The 22,682-nt window shown below is 44.9% G+C and overlaps 1 protein-coding gene across 4 annotated transcripts; it reads right to left on the reverse strand.

The window, feature by feature from the left end:
* Window positions 1-1,973: 1,973 nt before the first annotated feature.
* LOC140582450 (uncharacterized) lies at window positions 1,974-11,053 on the reverse strand. Of its 4 annotated transcripts, XR_011985419.1 has the most exons (5): window positions 11,005-11,053; window positions 9,023-10,823; window positions 3,894-3,996; window positions 3,075-3,148; window positions 1,974-2,893 (listed from the first exon to the last, which is right to left on the reverse strand). XR_011985419.1 is itself a non-coding variant. In XM_072706793.1 (4 exons), the coding sequence occupies exons 2-3, from the start codon at window positions 9,824-9,826 to the stop codon at window positions 3,895-3,897; spliced, it is 906 nt and encodes a 301-aa protein (XP_072562894.1). In that variant the 5' UTR covers window positions 9,827-10,823; window positions 11,005-11,053; the 3' UTR covers window positions 1,974-3,148; window position 3,894. The 4 variants fall into 4 exon arrangements, 3 of the variants coding, with proteins under 3 accessions (XP_072562894.1, XP_072562893.1, XP_072562895.1); XM_072706793.1 differs by having other exon boundaries at window positions 1,974-3,148; XM_072706792.1 differs by having other exon boundaries at window positions 1,974-3,189.
* Between the last annotated feature and the right edge of the window lie 11,629 nt (window positions 11,054-22,682).

Below are 22,682 nucleotides of genomic sequence, written 5' to 3' on the forward strand. Positions count from 1 at the left end.
AGCTGCCATTAGCGCTCAAGCTGACCGTGATCAGGACCTAGCCATCAAAAGGAAGAAAGTCTCCATTTACAGCATGGACCTCCAGCTCTTCCTTATCATCACATATTTCACTGAGAGGCCTCACCGGGGCGTCTGGTAGGTACCTCTCCTTCCAACCTCTGTTGATCATACTCAGTTGAGCTCCTGCATCTAGCAGTGCATCGACTGTCAACCCACTGAGGTTACATCGTGCAAGAGCCTTGGCACCTATAAACTTAACCAGGCGCCTACTCATTTGACTGGGTATGAGAAGAGGGGATTGGGGAAATGCTTGCTCATTGTGGTCTTTTGGCCTATGTTTCATTATAGCTGGCTTAGTCTTATTGGTGTCTGAGCCCTCTGTGTCGCACTCAGTAGTGTGAGGTGGGCACAATTGGGACTGAAGGTGAAGCCCGGTCACTGCCTGTCCCACAGCAGAAATCAGCTCACGTTTTCCTGACACTTGGGTTTCTTCAGACAACCCACTGCCCTGTGGCCCTCTTCACCACTGTAAAAGCAATGCGTGCAACCTGGGTGGTTTAGTTCAAGGCATTTAGCACAGCTGTAAGATTTGGCTTTCTGTTGGTCTACTTTACCTGGGCAGTTGTGGCAAGACCGTGGCTGTTGGGTCTGCAATGGCTGTTGCAGTTGTTCAACTTTCTTCATTAACTCCTCCACTCTCTCAGTTAACTGTTGGAGCACTTCAGCTTTGGGCTCTTGATCTGAACCATGTTTCTTTGTACTGTTGTTTTGCACTGCTGCAACTTCAAGCTGCGCTCTCTGCACATTTACAGGTCTCTGCCACACAACTGTCCCTAGGCGTCTTTGTCTTTCATTCTCAGTGTTTGTTATCCTCATCATTTGTTTTAGGATTGTCTCATCAGACACATTGCTGTCTGAAAGCAGTGGTTTAAGTTCTCGACGTATGTCATCATGCTTATGGCTGAGGCCCTGGTATACTGTGTGGAGGAAAATGTCTTGGACTGTGGTCACATGGTATTTCAATTCAGTGCCAGCATATTTAGAAGCAAATAGGATCTTTTGTTTGAGGCCTATGACTCGGTACAAAAACTGTTGTGGTGTTTCATTGTCACTCTGATTTGCGCACATGAGCTCTTGGAATAGTTCCGTGTTACTTCGCCCCCCTAAATGGGACTGTAAAAAGCCTTTAAGCTTATCCTTGTGTACTAGCATGTCTATGAAGTTTCCTGATTTAATGACTTTGAGAACACCTCTCAGGACTTCAGTCTCACTGAATTGCTCTTTAAGGCCATTAAGAGTCTGCAGCTGTATATCATTGCAACAGTAGACTAAGCTAATTTCCTAGATCCTTAAATTTGCAAGCAATCATTTGAAGAGAGAATGAACCTTTACTATGTGAGAAAGAGAAGTGCTCCTCCCTGCTTAATCAACTTAAAACACATAAAACATTCTCCTTCACCTTCTCCCTTATACTACAAGCCTTCCATTTCAGTTTAGCTGATTCTTAGCACAACTGACTAGTAAATTTCTATGCTATATTGCCAGTAACTCACTAGCAGTGTACTGATTTTTCAGCTATGCCCTTGTTTGTCAAAGTTTAATTATCATTAATTTCCCCCACAAGGATTGTTGATGTACCGCTTAAATAATCTCAACCAACATATTGGAATATTCTTATGACAGAGAACCTATCGTGTTAGATGGCATAATTAAGTTACAAAAAAAGCAGTCGTGTGTGTATAAAAGAATCTGCTGTATTGATTTTATTTAACCAGGAAAAAAATCAGCATGTAATATTTCGATTAAATGTCCTTTTTATTTATGACATAGTTTCATAGACAAAGAGCAAGTACTAAATGACCAACAGCAAGCAGTTATGAAACAGGAAAAAGAGAGAAAGAGTCCGACGGAGTCACCACTAGATCCAGTACCAGGGGGGTCAGCCACGTTTCCGTGAAACATGGTATATTGCAGTTTCTTGCATCGCGCTGGAACCCCAACCTCGCTCTTAGGTCACCTAGTTTAGACTGGACGTTTGCGAGCGGGACTCTGGGCAGTGGCGGGCGATGTGCTCGTTTCCTCAGTCTGTTTCGGACGCCGCCGTATGTCCCACAGTGCTTCTTTGTTCGGCGCCGCGGGGTCATGCGGCCGTGTCCTTTGTTTGGTTTGATTTACACAAACGTAAAAGCATGGACTATACCCCTAAAGGGAGGCCTTATTGAAATAATATGAATCATTTAAGGCCTGCATTCCACAATTAGATTAAAATGAGTACAATCTAATGTTAATATGGACGGATGTGTGTGTATGTGAATGACTGTGTGTGTGTGAGTCCTGTCAACAGGTACCAAATGCCCCTCCCCCCCCAAAAAAATAAATAAAAAATCTGAAGTTTATGATTAATATGGGAGCCCAGGAAATGTACAGGGTATGTACACAGGGCTGACAGCTTCTTATTCACAGGATCTGCGCCACATAAATGGGGGATGCTGTTTTCATTTATAATGTACTACAGAATGTGCAGTTAAAACAAAGAAAAAAAAATATCACTGACAATGCACCAAGACTGACAATGCACCAAGACTGGCAATGCACTAAGACTGACAATGCACCAAGACTGGCAATGCACCAAGACTGACAATGCACTAAGACTGACAATGCATTAAGACTGGCAATGCCCCAAGATGGCAGCATGAGGTCATTGCACAAAACTGTGAGGAAATGCAACCCAGGTTGATCAGAAGGATAGTGCGGATGGTAGAAAGAGCCATGGAAAGCATTCAAAACCATTCAAACTGAGCTCCAAGATCAAGGTACGTCACTTACTGATCGCACCATCCGTCGCCTTTTGAACAATAATGGGTTCCGTGGAAGAGAATCCAGGAGGACTCCACTATTAATAGAGAAACATGAAAAAGCTAGAGTGGAATTCAGCAAAATGCATTTTGACAAGCCCCAAAGTTTCTGGGAGAATGTCCTTTGGACTGGTGAGACAAAATTGGAGCTTTTTGGCCAGTCACATCAGCTCTGTTTACAGAAGCAAGATGAAGCTTTAGAAGAAAAGAACACCATACCTACTGTGTAACATGGAGGAGCTCGGTTTTGTTCTGGGGCTGCTTTGCTGCATCTGGCACAGGGAACCTTGAATCTGTTCAGGGCACAATGAAGTCTCTAGACTACCAAGGCATCCTGGAGTGAAACATACTGCCCAGTGTCAGAAAGCTCAGCCTCAGTCACAGGTCATGGGTCCTCCAACAGGATAATGACCCAAAACATACAGCTAAAAGCACTCAGGAATGGCTGAGAAAAAAACATTGGACAATTGTTAAATGGCCCTCTATGAGCCCAGATCTTAATCATATTTACCATCTATGGAAAAATCTAACAATTGCAGTGGAAACGCCACCCTTCAAACCTAAGACAGCTTGAGCAGTTTGCTCAGGAGGAGTGAGCCAAACTACCTTTTGGCAAATGCAGACGTCTCATGGTGAAGTACAGAGATTGCTTGTTGGCAGTGATTACTGCAAAAGGTGGTGCAGTTGCGGGGTTACAAACATGAGCAACTGCACTTACTTACGAAGTTTATATCTCTGCACTATTTATTTACTGCCTGTGTGCACCTTGCACGTCCTGTTACTGTGATGTTAAGTGTTACTATATGTTACTATATGTTGTACTGGGTCCATGGAGAAACATTGTTTCATCACTCTTTGTACATGTATGAAGCTGCTGATGACAATAAAGTGACCTTGAACCTTGAATGGAAAACTGTGTAAAATAAAAGGCAAACCTCGACCCGTACCAATTCAATTCAGTGAAGTTTAATAGAAAACAAGACTTTAAACAGCGTGTGAACGGGAAAAGTAATAGTGATGTGACACAAACTGACATACCTTATACACCTTGGTGGCCTTTGCCTAGACACCTCTGCTTCAGACTGGAGGTCAGACATTGTCTCTGCCTCTTTGGCCTTCCTCCTGCCCTCTTCATAGCCGTCTGTGGAATACAGATGCAATAAACATTATTCAATCCCCTTATAATCACTCAGCAGGACACTCTGCAGATTTACTGAAATTGAGTACTTTGCAGAATATCAGTCAGCCTCCACTACAGCCAAACAATGATCACATATCTTAGCCAATGGTCATGCATACAATAAAACAACAATGGTGCTTAGAAGTTTGTGAACCCTTTAGAATTTACAAGTTCCCTACAGCTCTAAGGTCCATACAGAGGAGATGAGGAACATGCAGTTTGCTAAGTCACCAAGTTACCTAAGAACACTAAGGAGTTGCTGAAGAAGCGCAGTAGAGACTGTTTTTTCTGAGAATCCTCAGAAAGAACCGTCTCCCCAGAAATCTGCTCCATGCCTTTTATCACTGTTCCATGGAGAGTGGTACGGCAGCTGCACTTCCTCAGACATGAGAGCTCTCCACAGGGTCATCAGGGCAGCGGAGAAAACGATTGGCTGCCCTCTCCCCTCCCTGGAACAGATCTACACCTCCCGATGCCGGAAAAAAGCTTTGGACATTTCACAGGATTCATCACATCACTGTCTCTTTCAGCTTTTGCCATCAGGCAAGAGATACAGAGCCATGAAAACCAGGACAAATCGCCTGAAAAACTGTTTTTTCCCCAAAGCAATCATGGCGCTAAATGCAAAACATAACAGTTCATTTCTTATATTTAATCAGTGCAGTATGGTTATTCAGTGCAGTCGGTATAGTCAATGCAGTATTCAATGCAATTTGTATATTTTGTAATATTTTATTACTCTTTTTATACCTCACATTGACTTGAATTGCATTTTCAGTTTCGTTGTCCAAGTGACAATGACAATAAACATTATCTTTATCTTTGTTAGGTGGCTACGTTTACATGCCTTAATGCAATTAAGATGTTTTCATGTAAACAGATTAATCGGGGAACTCATTTATAAATCTGATTGAAAAAGATGGTAAGCATTCATACAAACATTTATAGGAAGATTTTGGGATTTATAAAGAAAAACGTTTTGTGAAAAAAACGCATATTTCGTGAACGAGGTTGAAGCAGATGCTGTTTCGACAGGATCCTGTAGAGGGCACTGTGTATGCTAAATCGAAGGCTCCAGGAATGTATTTGGCATTTATAATAATAAACAATAATAATTCAAATATTTGTGTACACACGGCATTTGGCTCTGAAATTACACAGTTCTTTAAAATAAAATTGTTTAAAAAAAGTTTTATGAACAAGTCAAATATGAATTATAAAATACAATTTTACAGTTAAAATACTTATTTTAAATACATGCCTCAGAAATTCCGACACTGAAGAGGGAAGTATGGTGAATAAGTATCATTGGTTCTAACTGAAGCCAAAGGCGAGGAGTACAGCAATTTCACCCAAGAAATAAAAATATCCTCAAAGCCAAACCGCTTCAGAACATAAAACAAATAGTTCCATTCAACATGATCAAAGGCTTTCTCAGCATCTAAAGATAGGAGTACCTCTGGGCACTCAGACGAAGATGATGTGTAAAGGATATTAAATACACGCCTAATATTAAAAAAACAACTGTCTATTTTTAATGAAACCAGTTTGATCAGATGACACAATGGAGGGTAATACAGATTCAAGACGGAGAGCCAACACCTTAGCCAGTATCTTAACATCAACATTAAGGAGACTAATTGGACGGTAGGAGGAGCAAGCGAGGGGATCCTTGCCCTTCTTCAGAAGTAAGGATATTGATGCCTGACGTAGAGTTGGAGGCAGGCATTGGGACTTTAAGCTGTCATCAAATACATCCTTGAGTAAAGGGTTTCATTTTGCTGCAGACTTTTTATAAAACTCTGTAGGAAAGCCGCCCGGGCCTGGACATTTCCCACTCTGCATGCATGTGATAGCTTTATGAATTTCATGTAAGGAAATAGGATTCTCTTACATTCTCATCCACGGTGGGTATATTCAGGTCTTCAAAGAACCTATCCATTAAACTCAGATCAAAAGAGTGTTTAATACAAATTAAAATAGAAATCACTAAACTGCTTATTAATATCTAAGGGATCTGATAATAGTCCTGTGTCAGAATCAATCTGGGCAATTACTTGAGTACTAGATGTCTGTTTTAAACTATAAGCCAGAGCCCTGCTTGGTTTCTCCCCATACTCATAAAACATGTGTCTGGTTTTTAACAGAGCCCGTTCCGCCTGTCCAGTTGAGAGCAGATCAAATTCAGCCTGATACATCATCCGCCGTTTATATAGCTCTGGAGATGGACCAGTGGCATAGGCTTTGTCTACTCTAGAGATGAATTCCAAAAGTTATGTTTGCCTAGGTACCTGTGCTTTATGAACAGAGGCATTGTAGGAGATAATTTGGCCCCTCAGGTAAGCCTTGAGCGTCTCCCAAAGTAAGGAAGGGGAGGTCTCTTCATTTACATTAGTTTCTAAAAACATATCTATACCAGCATTTACGAAGGCAATAAATGATTCATCTGACAAAAGAAGTGAAGTGAGCCTCCATCTGAATCTGCTAGGTCTATGATAGGGGAAGGTCAGGACCAGTGTTACAGGTGCATGATCTGATATTACTATACTGTTATAAACACATTCTTTTACCAATGGGAGTAGATATGTATGTATGTATAAAGAAATAATCTATACGTGAATAATAAAAAGAGTATTCCCTCTTTGTAGGATAAAGAAATCTCCATGGGTCAGACACCTTGCAAGATTGTAAAAAAGTCTCTATGCATTCAGCTGTTTCTGAAGCACCAATTGGGCGATTGGAGGATCTATCCAATACTGGGTTAATTACACAGTTACAGTCACCAGCTAAAATAAGCTGATGAGTGTCCAGGTATGGTACGGTCAATAGAAAATTGTTCATGAACTTAGAATCGTCCCAATTTGGAGCATATACACAAGCTAATATCACAGGCAAACGGTACAGTTTACCCACCACAATAACAAAGCGGCCATTGGGGTCCAATATTGTTTCAGACACTTCAAATGATACTGATTTGTTGATCAAGATTCCAGCCCCCCTGGCCCTACTCCGAAAGGTTGAATGGAATACTTGTCCAACCCAGCCTCTTTTTAAACTCAAATGATCTGACCTGCGCATGTGCGTCTCAGTTAAGAAGGTTATATCCGTTTTTAAAAACTTAAGATGAGCAAGGACCTTGGTGCGTTTCATAGGATGATTTAGGCCTTTCACATTCCAATTAGTAAACTTAACTGACTGGCCACTCCTCCCAGAAGCCATATTTGAATTTGCCATATTTAATACTGGTAATATCCAGCAGACATAATCTGAGTTGCAGTAAATTAATTCTGTCACTCTGGTAGATGTCATGTTCGAAACAAAGTGTAACCACTAATGGACAAAATGAAAGACAAAAAAAACAACAAAATAAAAAAGAGACTTTAAGTACAAAAACACCACCACCCCCACCCCCCAGCACTATCCCGAACACAGTGCATATCCCAAGAGCAAAACACTGCAAAATTCTAACTTGGGTCTCTAATTTAACCAAAAACGACCCAAAGCACAGCGAGCAATCACATTCAGAAATATATATACAGTGGTACCTCGGTTCTCAAACTCACTAGAACTCGAATTTCTTGAAAGTCGAACAAACCAGTTTGACCTAGAACTCGATCTGAATATCAGAAGTCGAACCATGAACACTGACTTAATATAAATTGTACGCGCCAGGAAATGAGTCATACGACAATGCAATTCTTACTTGAATGCCTTCTTCACAGACTGGACGATTAACCAAATAAAACAGCGCAACATTACAGTAACTAACAATAAATAAACCACTAACTTACGTGTACTATTAGAGCATTTATGTCATTTATTTAAACTTTATTTTACCAGGTAAATTAACTGAAAACCACTGCTTTACGTGATATTCAGGAGAAATAGCAGATTACGCATCGGAACTGCCTGGGATACAAACGTCATGCATGTAACTAAACTCTTCAGCCAATAAGGGCAAAGGTGTGTTGTCACGGAGGCGGTTCCAGTTTGTGCAGCCGGGTGAGAGGTCGCAATGCATCTAACCGTAATGCATTGCGTCAGGATCAGAATGCGTTGCTTTAAGCCAGCGCTGTAAGCAAGTCGAACGCACCCAATGACCGGACTGGGGAAACAAAATTTACAAGCGGACTTAATACAGAGGACTAATGACAACAACCAGAAACAGCTGATCACATGGGGATCCCACACGAGCTTAACGAGGGGGCGTGGCACACGGAAGGAGCGGACGATCGGGGCAGGACAGGGGTAATGTTGGGATAATATCTTTATCGTTTTGGAAGCCATTAAGAAAAAAAATGCTCTTCTTGTTTTATCCTGTTCATTTTGTGTTGAAGTGCTTAAAAAAAACACACACACACACACACACACACACACACACACATATTTAGGTGTCATTTTGGAGGGCCGGGAACCAATTAATTGGTTTTCCATTATTTCTTATGGGAAAAATTAGATCAGAACTCAAACTTTTTAGGATTCGATCTGGAGTCCGGAACGGATTAAGTTCGAGAACCGAGGTACCACTGTATAGTGCAAAATACCATGTATTTTGTAATGTCTCAAATGAAGTAGGCCTAAACTAATATTAGGCCACTAAACATAGTGTACTATCAAAGAGCAGCCCATTGGTTTTCAATTCAGTAGCCTAATATGAAATACTATGGTTTAATGGTTTAAAATTATAGTAAACAAAAGCAGCTCAAGAAAATCAACTATTCATATGTTATAGCCTATTTATATGAGGAAGAGAACAAGAATTCCCGGCATGTTGAAAAAAGTGCCTACACCAAACCTTTCCATATAGACTAATAAGAACCGAGAGAAAAAAGGGAAAATAAATGTCTTTCTCATAAATTGAGCAACATAGCACTATCTGCATTTAGTAGGCTATAGACCTGGTTAATTCAACTTTGACACTGACGGTGAAATAAACCTGTACAGTTAAAAAACAAACACTGACCGTTTTTGAAAGTTATGTCTGTACCTGATCATGATGGAGGAGAATGGTAGTCTTTATATACGAGATGGCCCGATGGGGATCGGTAAAGGTTTTTTCCTCGCCATCAAATGTGATACGGAATGTAGCTGGATAACGGAGACCAAATCTCACATCCTTAACAGTTCTAAGGAGCTGCTTTGCCTCTTTAAAGGCAGCTCGCTTCTTTGCTATCTCCAGAGTGAAGTCCGGAAAGATGTGCACACGCTTCTCCTTGTAAAACAGCTGCTTCTTCTGGCTGGAGAGGCGAAGGATGCGATCCTTCACGTCACCATGATGTACACGGATTATGAATGGTCTTGGCCTCTCCCCTTCCCGCAGCCTCGGTGCTAATGAACGGTGGCCCCGGTCCAGACGTGGAGTTTCCTCCAGGTTCAGTATCTCCTTCAAAGCAGTCGCGCAGAATTGCCGCGGGTTGGTCCCCTCTTGGCCCTCCTCTATTCCAACAATGCATTTAGTTGTCAGGTTACACACATCTGACTGCAGTTTTTTCGCAGCAGTTTCCAAAGTAAAGACTGTAGAGCTCCACGCCGTGGTAGACTGCTCGAGGTCGTCCAAACGCTCGGAATGCTGTGCATTAGCAGTCTGTAAGGAGCTAGCCGTAGAATGCAACTCTTGGCGGATAGAAGTTATTTCTTGCCAGAGGACAGCAGTTTGTGTATCTATTTTCGTGCCCAATAGTTCAATCGCTGTCATAATTTTCTCAACCGAATCCGAAGAAAGTTGCTGTGCATCACCCTCAGTGGTAGCCTTCTTGCTAGCTGTAGCAGGTTTCTGTGAGCGACTAGCCATTTTTAAATGAGGAGGAAAACAAAACTTTTAAACGCGTTTTCTTGCTGCCTTAGTCCTTCAATTAGTGATGTTAAACTTTTCGGATAAATATTTATCTATCAATATGGCTTCTGCAAGTATGTAAATATAATGAAAATGAAATTGCTCGCTGAGCTCCAGGACCTCACAGCCTCACGTGTCGAACGTCAACCGGAAGTTCCCATGCAATTGTTTCTTAAACATACCTTTACCTATCTTATCTTATCCTATGTTATCTTACGTTATGTGAAATGTCGCTATTTACATCTGACAGATAGCCCATCTCCACAGCCATCTCCAGAACCCCAGGGATGTCACTCAGCTGGTCCAGCACATCACTAGGAAATTTGACCTCATCTTCATCAAGTCTCGGTCGCAGGGGCACCCTCATTATCCCCGTACGAATAGTGAGCCTCAGAGTTTCCATTCCTCTGTTGCTTGCAGATGTGAGCTGAGCTCATGAAGTCGTTCCAGAACTGCTAGCACCAGTAATGAGCATAGCACTTGGCATCATAGGTCATCTTATTGTAGTTGCTTATATAGTAATTATTGAATTTTTCCATTTTTTCAATAACAAGAGAAGGGGACAAAAACGGTGGTGTTGGACCCATGACCAGCTGAGATGAGGGGGCCTGCACCAGAACGTGAGGCAGAGGGGTGGGATGAACTACGGCTGGGGCTGAAGATGGTTCTGGAGCTGGGCTAACTGGTGAGGCTACGCATGGGGATGAAGGAGGGGAGTCCATAAAAAGAGATGGAGAAGGAGGTAAAACAAAAGAGGATGGGACTGGTGAGGGAACTAAGAAGGAAGTTGATGATAAGGCTGGTGAGTAGGGCTCAGGGTGCGACGTTGTTGGGACTCGATGCAGGATGGTAGCGATCCCACATGGGTTGAATCGAAGGGGTTACTGGAGAATAGCAGCTTTTGTAAGTTCTTGGTATATGCCCCCCATCCGTCCTTTAGGTTTCCTCCTTCGTCCTGATAAAAGAATGACGGTACAATTATGCAAAATAAAGTGTAAAAATACAAGAGTCAAATCAATTGATGGCTGTTAGTGACAGACAGACAGCACACTTGCCAGTCAGTACTGCACATTGAGAAAAATACTGCCGTCTCATTGTCTCATTGGAGACAGGAAACGAATGCTTGGGAGACTTACGCGCTGGTCTCGGATTGGGCTGCCTGCATTTCCGTAGGGGTACTTCACCTATAAAAACACACCAGTCAGTGCACAGATTGCCTGATATGCAGAACAGCATTTACTATAGAGAATAGCAACGCTGGAAAGGTTCATGTGCACCAAGGCTAACAGCCCATTCAATCCAAATGCTGGCATCAGGAACTGACTATTCAATCAAATCATTTACTGTATATAAGTAAGTGAACTTTATTGTCATTCACACCATACAACAGTACAACAACGGAAGCATAGCTGAACAAAATTGCATACCTCCAGGCTCAATGTGCAGACATAAAAAGACAGGTGCACATAGTCAACATATGGATAACACAAAGAAAATTTCACTTCTTACACAGAAGTAATTAAGACTGTGTAAGACAGCATAAGGCAGCACAGGACAGACACTAAATATACAAACCAATATACATATATCTTGCGCCTTCCATAAATTCCATTATTTCTTTACTCTCAGGGTACCTAAAGTAAGAATTCTGCCTTTTCTGATTTACATTATGGGAACATATTCACCTGTTATCTTACTATTTCACAATGATTATCTGTGATGTTTAAACACATCAAAGCAGCAGAATTTACCGATTCCATTATACAATACAGTAACCATGTGGATTAGAGCCCCGTATGTTGACCGTTTCATGGTAACAAACACGATCTATTACTGTAAGTAAAACTCCATCCATCCCTTATGAACATTTTATTTTTAAGTATTCCAAGACACACACTTCCAAAACAAGATGATTGTCACAGAATACAAGACTCAACAACACCAGACAGCCCTATTCTGACTTTCATTCTTCAAGTGTTGAGTTACTCTGGCCATCGTTTTGCCATTCTTACCGGGGCTAATGGAACCAGGGTTGTTTTCTGGAGCAATCCACACAAGTTTCGGGGTGACAATGAAACAAGACGGACCAATTAGTGCTGGGCTGTTTATCGGATATTTACGGAATATCGATATATTATCAAAACCAGATAAAGGAGGACACAATACAGTTTATATCGACATAATTTGGTCGTTTGTTAAAATCGGGCGCTATTAAAGACTTTGAATATAATTCCTTCCCCTTTTAGAAGTAACGCGAGAGCTGCGGTCCCGACGTTGCACAGACTCCCAGAATTCACAGCGAAAAGCGACCCATTCAGTTAGGATTCATGGGGGTTTGATGGAGGGCTTAATGCAATGGGACAGATAATATGTCACATGTGGTTTTCATTTAAAACTGAATATTTACCACACTTGAAGGAAATTTTCATGTATTGCTAATCTTCCTAAAAATACAGAGGTGGATCTATGCACTTATGCCGATATTATGTTTTGTTTACCCATGTTTACAGTTTTATCCTTAACATAGCCTCCACGGGTTTGCTCTAAAGACATCTCATTTCATTTACACAATGACAATAAAGCTATCTTTATCTTATCTGAGAGTGGAAGAAGCAAAATGACGCAATGCTAACGTTAGCATTAGCAAACAGCTGCCTAGTAATCTTTGGAAGTAACACGTTACTATAATTCCACTACGTTTGGCTGTAAGGAGTAATATAGCTAAATACCCTTTCAAGTTAAATAACACAATTAACAGTACCGAAATTTAAATGGACTTGTTACTTTTGTCTTTCGTTAAAATATTAAGTTACAAATGCGTCCTGTTCCGCTAATTTCCGGTTTATGATCTAACGCCATCCGACCTTACTGACAATTTGTCAGTTGTATTGTTTCGCACTGTCACAGCTGCAACACTAAAATGATATAACTACCAGGCATTGGCATTGTCTCCGCGATCCTTGAAAATCCATCGTCAAAGCATCTCTGTTGCAGAAACATCGCTACCGAACATTGATTCGACATTCCCCCGATGTCTGCGCCATGTTTCTCAACAGCGAGGCGACGTTAATGTGCTCACTATGCTACCTATAGCCCACTGTTATTTTTCCTTATTTGGCTTTATAACCCACAACAGGTTTATAGTATATATGTATTCCTATAGGGTAGATGTGTTCTGTTAGCCCCACATGCAGGCATACTGTTTAAAAGCACATATATAGAAACAATCCATTACAACGTTTACTGTTTGATATTGACAACATGACAGAAACAGAAACACTAGGTTTAACATTTATGCTGAAGTGATTATAACACAGCAATACTGTCCGATAGTGGTGGGCGGATCGATCCAAATATCGATAATAATGTTGGTATTTATATTGATCAATACCAGTTTAATGAGATCGATACTTATAAGTTTCAATCTCTCTCCCGAATGCACCGCAGCTGTGTGTTCGCGCTGCTGCTCTCAATTGCTGCTCCCAGCTGTCACATGACTCAGCGGCGCCAGGCTAGCAAACAGGCGCGGGCGCACACACATACACACACACACTATAATATTTCTAATAAAGTATTTTAATAGTGGGTCGCTGAGCCATGCTCACAATAAATAACCCTCTGGAGCCTAGGGGTAGGAAACACACTTTCACTGACTGGGGCATGGTCACACATTTCTTCAAATATCATAAACTTAATTCATGACAAATAAATTATTTCTTATATATTTGGTTTGGCAACAAACTCATCTTAATCTTAGTGTACTTTGTAAATATGTCAAATTTATGTGAAGTTTGTAATTTGACATTCAAAGTATAGACATTGCAAAATGCAGTTTGGAACACTTGCAGAAACATTATAAAAGTACATAGTAAGCAATGCTGGCAGTTTGTTTTGATCCCAGATATCTGATCACCAAAGTCTTGGCTACATGAAGATGACTAAATGGTGTAGTTGCAACATTCATTTTGAGGGGTTAATCATATCATAATTTACTTACTAATTCTAATAATATGTCTAACATAATGTAGACATCAGATTTGGGAACTGATATTAGCCCGGTAGGACGGGGTGATCTCACCCCACCCAGTTTGGAGAAATTGGGAACTGACGGTACGCCAGCAGGTCAGGACGACCTGGCACGAGACACGAGGAAAACAGGAACCCACCATAGAACGGATACTTATTTTTGCTTATGCTTAACAAAAGAAGGAAACACGTACTTACTGATCAATTAGGAACATGTACTCACTGGCTAACTAGAGCGAATGTCAAGATGTGTTGTCGTCACGCGAAGGGAAAATTACCGAGAAGGGGGGGCGACACCCCAGAAGGCCTATAAAGGGACAGCCCCGATATTTATGGATTGAGCTTCTTCCTGTACATGCTGAATGTATGTCAGATGGTTGCTCCCAGATTGCAATCTGTCAGAGAATAAACTGGTGACTTGCAACTACTCCTCGACTGTGCAATGAATCTCTTCTTATCAACGGACCCGGCGGAGTTCTGACTCCAACAATTTGGGGGCTCGTCCGGGATGAGCAGGAGATTCGCAAGATTCGGCTAAGTGGTGACGCGGCCCACTTAGACACAGAAAACTGCGAGGCGCCGACTAGAAGAGGTGAGCAGAGCCTGTTATATCAAAATCTGCACATTGGATATGTCAAATTGAGCAGTTTAAAGTGTCCAGTGGCCCGTCTGTAAATTAGCACAAAGAGGAGGCTGCGGGTACCAGGTGTATATGGGGTTTATGTACTGTGTTGTGTGATGTGTATGCATTGTGCTTTGGGAAAGTATGCAGCGAGAGAGTGTGTGAGAAAATAGGATTTTAAGGAACGGAGGGTACGGGACCCTGCCGTAAAATGGGATTTTAAGGAACGGAGGGTATGGGACCCTGCCGTAAAATAGGATTTTAAGGAACGGAGGGTACGGGACCCTGCCGTAAAATGGGATTTTAAGGAACGGAGGGTACGGGACCCTGCCGTAAAATGGGATTTTAAGGAACGGAGGGTACGGGACCCTGCCGTAAAATGGGATTTTAAGGAACGGAGGGTACGGGACCCTGCCGTAAAATGGGATTTTAAGGAACGGAGGGTACGGGACCCTGCCGTAAAATGGGATTTTAAGGAACGGAGGGTACGGGACCCTGCCGTAAAATGGGATTTTAAGGAACGGAGGGTACGGGACCCTGCCGTAAAATGGGATTTTAAGGAACGGAGGGTACGGGACCCTGCCGTAAAATGGGATTTTAAGGAACGGAGGGTACGGGACCCTGCCGTAAAATGGGATTTTAAGGAACGGAGGGTATGGGACCCTGCCGTAAAATGGGATTTTAAGGAACGGAGGGTATGGGACCCTGCCGTAAAATAGGATTTTAAGGAACGGAGGGTACGGGACCCTGCCGTAAAATGGGATTTTAAGGAACGGAGGGTACGGGACCCTGCCGTAGAGTAGGACCTTCAGGAGCGGAGGGTACGGAACCCTGCCGTAGAGTAGGACCTTCAGGAGCGGAGGGTACGGGACCCCCGCGTGTCCTAGGTGTGGCGACCCCCCCTACTTGTTGACGAGCGATAGGGAAGCTGGGTGTGAAACCCGGGGAATTAGGGACCCCCCGAACTCAAGATAGGCAAGAGGGAAAAGGTCCTCGCTCTAAAAAATATGTGAGAGAATGAGAAGGATGAATTAAAGCTATTTGCGCTGTTGTGCTGATTTGTGTGTGAGCAACGCTGTGGGCTCTTCCTGTCTTGGGTGCTTATCACTCGCTCCCAGCTGGTTTGGCTGGGATTGAGCTTGTGAGGTGCGCCCTATTCAGGGGGGAGACACAGCAGTAAGCTACGTGTGAATGCAGGCTCAGTGTGTGTGAAATTGTTGTTTCATGTATTGGTGGTGTTTAATAGTAGGATATTCCACTACAATATAAAGGTGTACTAAGTGTGGTTGGGTGAACCCACGGCCAGAGGCAAAAACGCTCTGATAATAAAAATAAATAAAATAATAGATAGGAAAGAAAATAAATTAATATAAAAAGTAATATACCGTAATAAATAACTACTAAGAATAATAATAAAATAATACTAACATAGCTGGTCCAATCACAATGGATCACGAGTTTGATCGAGAGTTAGATGATGGAGGATGGGGACCTCCTAATAATATAGTGTGGAAGCCCATAGCACGGCAGATTCAGGTGGTGAAGGACACAGTGAAAGGGGCAAGTAGGGAAAAGTATGAGAAGGAAAGGTGGGAGTGGTCCAGGTTGGCGTTATTATGGCAGGGGACAGATCACCTCCACAGAGATAAGTCACCCTCTCCCGCAAAAACACACCCAGACTTGCGGTGAGGATCCTCCTCCGGCATATGCAGGCCGGAGGGTGTTTCCGACACCCCCCACAGCCCATATGTGCCCAGTGATTAATGTCACAGGAGGAACCCTCCACATCCGCGGGCAGGGGAAAGAGGAAGTCACAGCCTGCACGCAGTCTGAAAAAATGTCGGAGGGGGGCTCAGACGTCGAGCCTGAGTCCTATAGTCGAGATAAAAAAGACAGGTCAGAATTACGGGACTTTACACGGGCACTAGAGCAGTCCGCGTTCTTTGACAGAGTATTGAGGGAACAAGCACAGGTGGACCTACTGTTAGAGGAATTTGACGACGAACACTTAAAGGAGCGACTGATACAAGGACTGAGTAATAACTACACAGAGGGGGTGCAGGGCCCGTCTAAAAATAGATACGGCCTGCACTCCAAAAGGCCGAAGCAGCTCCCCTTATTACAGGGAGCACGGGATGGAAAGGAGAGATACAAACCTTTTTCTATAAGAGATGTGCAGGCGTTAGCAGATAAAATGCCTCCCCCGGCTGAGGGAGGAGGACAGTGGATGGATAAGTTAGACCAATTCACTCAGGGCACGAAGCTTGCCCTGGGAGATTTCCGGGCGGTGGCAGCCCGTTGCATGACTAAACATTCCTTACAGGACATAGAAGACAGAGCAGGGACTATTACATATGCAGACAGTGCGAGTCTGAGGACGGTGGTGATGGATTTGGGTGACGCCATGCGGGAGATGTTCCCCGCCCCTGGTGGGGCAGCCGTTCCAAAGTTTACATGGGACCCTAAACTTCACCCTAGAGATTATTTGGATGAATGTAAAGAGGATTGGACCCGTTGCACCGGGTGCCATCCAGGGAAGGATGGGGTGCAGCGGGAATGGTTTAGACAGGCAGTGATGGAGGGAGCCCCAGAGGGAGTGAGGGCAGCTATATTGGACGACCCAGATCTCCCAGGAGCGGACTCACAGGTGTGGGACCGGCACGTAGTGCACCATTTGCAGAGGGCAAAGGAGGAAACACAGAAAGAAGAGGGCGACCTTAAGGAACTGCAGTCGCAGCTGCTGAAGCTGCAGGTGGGTGAAGCAAGAAAAAAGGCTAATGAAAATAAAAAGACAGGGCAGGGAAAGCAGATGGTGGCAGGAGTCTCCCCAGAGGGACCACCACCTCAGCCACCTGGTCCCTGGAATGGGACACCCACCTACCAACAGGGAGGGTGGGGCCAACAGTGGGGAAGGGGCCGAGGCGGTTGGGGTCGGGGATACAGGGGCCGGGGCTGGGGAAGGGGCGGCCCGCAAAGGGGACCGCCGTCAGGTGCCTGTTACAGGTGCGGGGCAGAAGACCACTGGGCAAGGGATTGTCCAGCACCTGCGCCTAGCAGTGTACGCGGCAGGGGAGGACCTCCTAGAGTCCAAGTGCAGGCACCCAACCCACAGGTGATGGCACCACACCCACAGGCGGTTCCCCCGGCAGGACACTACCCGGTGATGGACGGGGGGAGTGGGACTGGTCTCCCTCTCCCCAGTGACGGTGCCCACGAGCGGCCCGGGAGGCAGACCCCATGCTCTCCCTCACGGTCATGGATAAGTTCCAGTGAATCTCCAGGGCAGGGACATGCTGGACAAGTTGGGGGCCTCAATTTTGTGCAGTGCAGATGGACTGGTGGTTACCCTGCCGGAAGGCACTCGCCTGCGTTGTGACGCCCGGACCATGGGCTCAGGACAGTGGCTGGTGTAGCCAGTCCAGAGTCAGGCCCTGGCAGACATCTATTGGGGCCTGCTGGAACCTGGCCTGACTGGCATCCTGGCGGCCTACTCAGCGTGGCGGCCCTGGATCTCGCTCCTAGAGCCCTACAGTATGTGCCCCCACCTGACCTGCCTCATGTGACCCTTTTCTATGATAGGGAAAGGACTGAATGGTATGAGGAACTGTTTGCTGAGCAACTAGAAGGCCGACAGTGGCAAGTTGCCTCTGAGAATATATATGTGGGTCCTGAAGGAGTAGACTCGGCCACACCGCTGACCCCAGAACAGCTGCCCTGGTACATGATGGGACAGGAAGCCGTCCCACATGTCTCTCTAGCCCTCCATCCCAAGCACCAGCCCAAGGATTTGGGCCCGATGGTTAAACGGGCCAGAGAGACCAAGGACTGGGTACAGACCCAGATCCCACAGATCTCTTATTCACACTCCTGCAGTACTTATTGCATACAGGTCGCAGCACAGGACACAGCCCTCTTGCAACATGAGCAGATAGCTAGAGATCCTGGGCGTGAAAAGATGGACCACCCAAAAGCAGCGGCCCTCTTGGCATCTTTACCAGACTCATTGTGGTCCACCAGCCCCATAGATGTGGGCCTAATATCTTGTGCACCAGTGCAGTTCCAACTTCAGCCAGGGGAAGGCCCCCTCTGGCTCAGACAGTATCCCCATAAGCAGGCAGCAGAGGACGGGATAGCCGAGACAATAGACGGCCTCTTACAGGCAGGGGTGTTGGAGCCTTCCACGTCTTTGTGGAACACCCCTATCCTCCCGGTGGAAAAAGCTGGAATAGGGAAGTATCGGATGGCCCATGATTTGTGTGCCATAAATAACCTCCTGCTGACCCCCACTGTTCCAGTCCCGAACCCATATGTTGCCCTTACTAATCTGACCCCACAATAGAAATGGTTCACATGCATTGATTTGGCAAATGTTTTTTCTGTCTGCCCCTGGCAGAGCAGTGTAGGGACATATTCTCCTTCACTTATAAAGGTTGTCAGCTGAGCTACACTCGCCTGCCCCAAGGATTCGCCCTTTCTCCAGGTATCTTTAATCAGGCCCTAAAGCAGGCTTTGCAGGGATGTCCTCTCCCGGACGGTGTCACCCTCGTCCAATACGTGGATGATCTCCTGATTGCTGCCCCAACATCGGAGGTGGCCCTACAGGCTACTCAGTCAGTATTGCTCCGACTGTCAGAAAAAGGGTTCAAGGTCAGTAAAGATAAATTGCAGGTTGCGCGGACAGTGGTGTCCTTTTTAGGTCGAGTGTTGTCCAGCGCAGGCACAGGACTCTCCCCAGCTCATCGTTCAGCTATCCTGCATCACCCAAAACCCACTACGGTAAAAGACATGTTGTCCTTCTTAGGCCTCACAGGGTACAGTCGCACTTACATTCCAGATTACACGGGGCTCACACAGCCCCTGAGGGCTCTGGTCCGAGAGCACGGCCTACGTCGCCTCAGTGCATCCCTTAATTGTGATCAGGCCTCAGAGGAGGCTTTTATAACCTTAAAGCAGAGACTAGCCCAGGCGGCAGACCTAGCCCTCCCAGATTACTTGCACCCGCTCCATTTGGATGTTTCTGAAACGGGTGACGTTGTGAACGCCATCCTGTTTCAGAAAAAAGGGGGAGAAAGGAGAGTGCTGATGTACGTCAGTGTAAAACTTGACACTGCAGAAAAAAGACACCCTGCATGCACAAGGTATGCAGCAGGAGTGGCCAATATTATTCAGAAAACAGCACACATAGTAATGGGACACGCGCTGTATATTTTGACCTCGCACAGCGTGGTGGCCTATGTAAACTCACAAACGTTTACCATGACATCACTCAGGCAGCAGAGACTTAGTAAAATACTAGAAGCACCTAATTTGAATTTTTCCCATGAAGGAATTAACATGGTCGACCGGATGAGCGGGGGAGAACCACATGTGTGTGAGTACCGAGTTCAAAAAGAGGAGGAAGTGAAGCTGAGCAATAGACTAACCCTAGAGGAAGTTATGCAAGAACAGGCCAAAGCCTCTCCAGAGGAAGAAAAAAAAAAAAAAAAAAAAAAAAAAAACTATGTGGATGAGGAAAGGGGGATCCAGGGAAGGGGGGCTGTGGCAGAATAAGGAAGGAAAACCAGCCCTTCCCCCTGGGATTTGCCAGACAATTTTAGCAGAGGCTCACGGGGTTGGTCATGTAGGGGTGAGACAGATGTTAGAGAATTTGACTGCGTGGTGGCACCCGTTTATGAAGAAATGGTGCAGGGACACGTTCAGGAGTGTGTGACCTGTACCTTTCATAATTCAAGACCCACAGTGAAGCCGGAGAAAGGCCAATTTCCAACATGCACCAGGTCAGGGGAAGAAATCATCATAGATTACACAGATATGATTATTCCAGTGAAAGGGTTTAGGTATGTGCTGATGTGTGTGGATGCATTCTCAGGGTGGCCAGAAGCATGGCCCACAAAAAAGGAGGATGGCACATCCGTGATAAAGTTTCTGATCAATCAGTATATACCGAGACATGGGTTTCCCAACAGGATTCGGTCAGACAATGGGACCCATTTTAAGAACGAAGACCTCCAGACAGTGGAGAAAGCGTTGGGATTGAGACATGCGTTCGGAACTGTCTATCACCCGCAGTCCCAGGGAAAAGTGGAGCGAATTAACTAAACAATAAAACAAAAATTGGCAAAAATCTGTGCACAGACTAAAATGAATTGGGTTGATGCTTTACCGCTGGCACTGATGTCAGTACGGTGTTCTATAAATAGGGGGACTGGGTTTACTCCCTTTGAGCTCCAGACAGGCAGGCAGTTCCCAGGACCCCAGAGAGGGTTATCCTGGACCCCTGATGAAAAGGGGAAGCGAAATCCGAGGTCATATTATGATGGTTGGCAAGTTCTCGTTGCAGATTTCTCCAAACAGATCCAGGAAACGAGACCTGGGAAGCAGCCACCCGACCCACACACGGCAGAGTGGGTCCTCCTGAAAGTCATCAAACGGAAGTGGTCAGAACCCAGGTGGACCGGCCCCTTCCGAGTTACTGAGAGGACGTCACACGCAGTTAGTCTAAAAGGCAAAGGTGACACGTGGTTCCATTGGAGCCAGTGTGCAGCTGCAGAGGAGCCAGGCAGGACAACCGCAGAGATACAGAAGGACCTCGGAGAAGACACACAGAGCGTCAGTTCGGCTGAACCAGACACGACTCAGGTCTCAACAGAAGGGCAGAATAATCCCTTGACCTGAGCAGATCAGCAGGGTAGTCTACCTCTGACTGATTAAAGAAGTCAACACATCATCCGTCGCAGATCATCAGGACCAGGATGCAGAGATTCAAGATAAAAAGGGGACTTGTGGGGGGAACCAATGTATTGTGTGTAATTCTTAAATTGCTGATGATTATATTGCTTTCCATTGTCCAGACTGGAGAAGCCGCTCAGTTCGAGTGCGTGGGATCAGGGGGAGAGGTCCCTCTGAAGATTCAGTACATAAGAGGCACCCCCACCACTTTCGTGTTCGACTTATGTGACGTGATAAATTGCCAGGAACAGAACGCATCATACCAGAGTTATGCGGTGTGGCTTTGCTGGGATTATTACTCAGACGTGGGACCCTTACTTTTGATCCCACGGTAGATTTCCCAACATACATAGACGCCATAGGAATACCGAGAGGAGTGCCAGATGAGTTTAAATTGGCCGACCAGGTATTTGAGAACCTTCCCATTATTGCAGCTTTGTTCCCCATCACCCCCAATAAAAATGTGGATCGGATTAATTATGTTCATTACAACGTTTTGCGCCTCTCAAATTTAACTAGAGACGCAGTGGCGGGCCTGGCAGAACAATTAGGTCCAACTTCCCTCATGGCGGTGCAAAATAGGATGGCACTAGATATGTTACTAGCTGAAAAGGGGGGAGTGTGTGCTATGTAAGGGGAAGTATGCTGCACTGGAAGCAAATTTTCACTAATCATTGCCTATAATCAAGGTGATCTCCTAGCGGAGATCAAAAGGGGGAATTGAGGGGTTAATCATATCATAATTTACTTACTAATTCTAATAATATGTCTAACATAATGTAGACATCAGATTTGGGAACTGATATTAGCCCGGTAGGACGGGGTGATCTCACCCCACCCAGTTTGGAGAAATTGGGAACTGACGGTACGCCAGCAGGTCAGGACGACCTGGCACGAGACACGAGGAAAACAGGAACCCACCATAGAACGGATACTTATTTTTGCTTATGCTTAACAAAAGAAGGAAACACGTACTTACTGATCAATTAGGAACATGTACTCACTGGCTAACTAGAGCGAATGTCAAGATGTGTTGTCGTCACGCGAAGGGAAAATTACCGAGAAGGGGGGGGGGCGACACCCCAGAAGGCCTATAAAGGGACAGCCCCGATATTTATGGATTGAGCTTCTTCCTGTACATGCTGAATGTATGTCAGATGGTTGCTCCCAGATTGCAATCTGTCAGAGAATAAACTGGTGACTTGCAACTACTCCTCGACTGTGCAATGAATCTCTTCTTATCAACGGACCCGGCGGAGTTCTGACTCCAACAATTTGGGGGCTCGTCCGGGATGAGCAGGAGATTCGCAAGATTCGGCTAAGTGGTGACGCGGCCCACTTAGACACAGAAAACTGCGAGGCGCCGACTAGAAGAGGTGAGCAGAGCCTGTTATATCAAAATCTGCACATTGGATATGTCAAATTGAGCAGTTTAAA

Source organism: Paramormyrops kingsleyae, chromosome 24, assembly GCF_048594095.1.
Source record: "Paramormyrops kingsleyae isolate MSU_618 chromosome 24, PKINGS_0.4, whole genome shotgun sequence".
NCBI lineage: Eukaryota > Metazoa > Chordata > Actinopteri > Osteoglossiformes > Mormyridae > Paramormyrops > Paramormyrops kingsleyae.

What these genes read in the sequence shown, in the direction of transcription:
- LOC140582450 (XM_072706793.1), bottom strand. Translation starts at nt 9,826, where the DNA reads ATGGCTAGTCGCTCACAGAAACCTGCTACAGCTAGCAAGAAGGCTACC. An exon ending in TTCTCCTCCATCATGATCAG is followed by an intron (nt 3,997 to 9,022) that starts GTACAGACATAA and finishes TGTATTCCACAG; the next exon opens with ACGGCTATGAAGAGGGCAGG.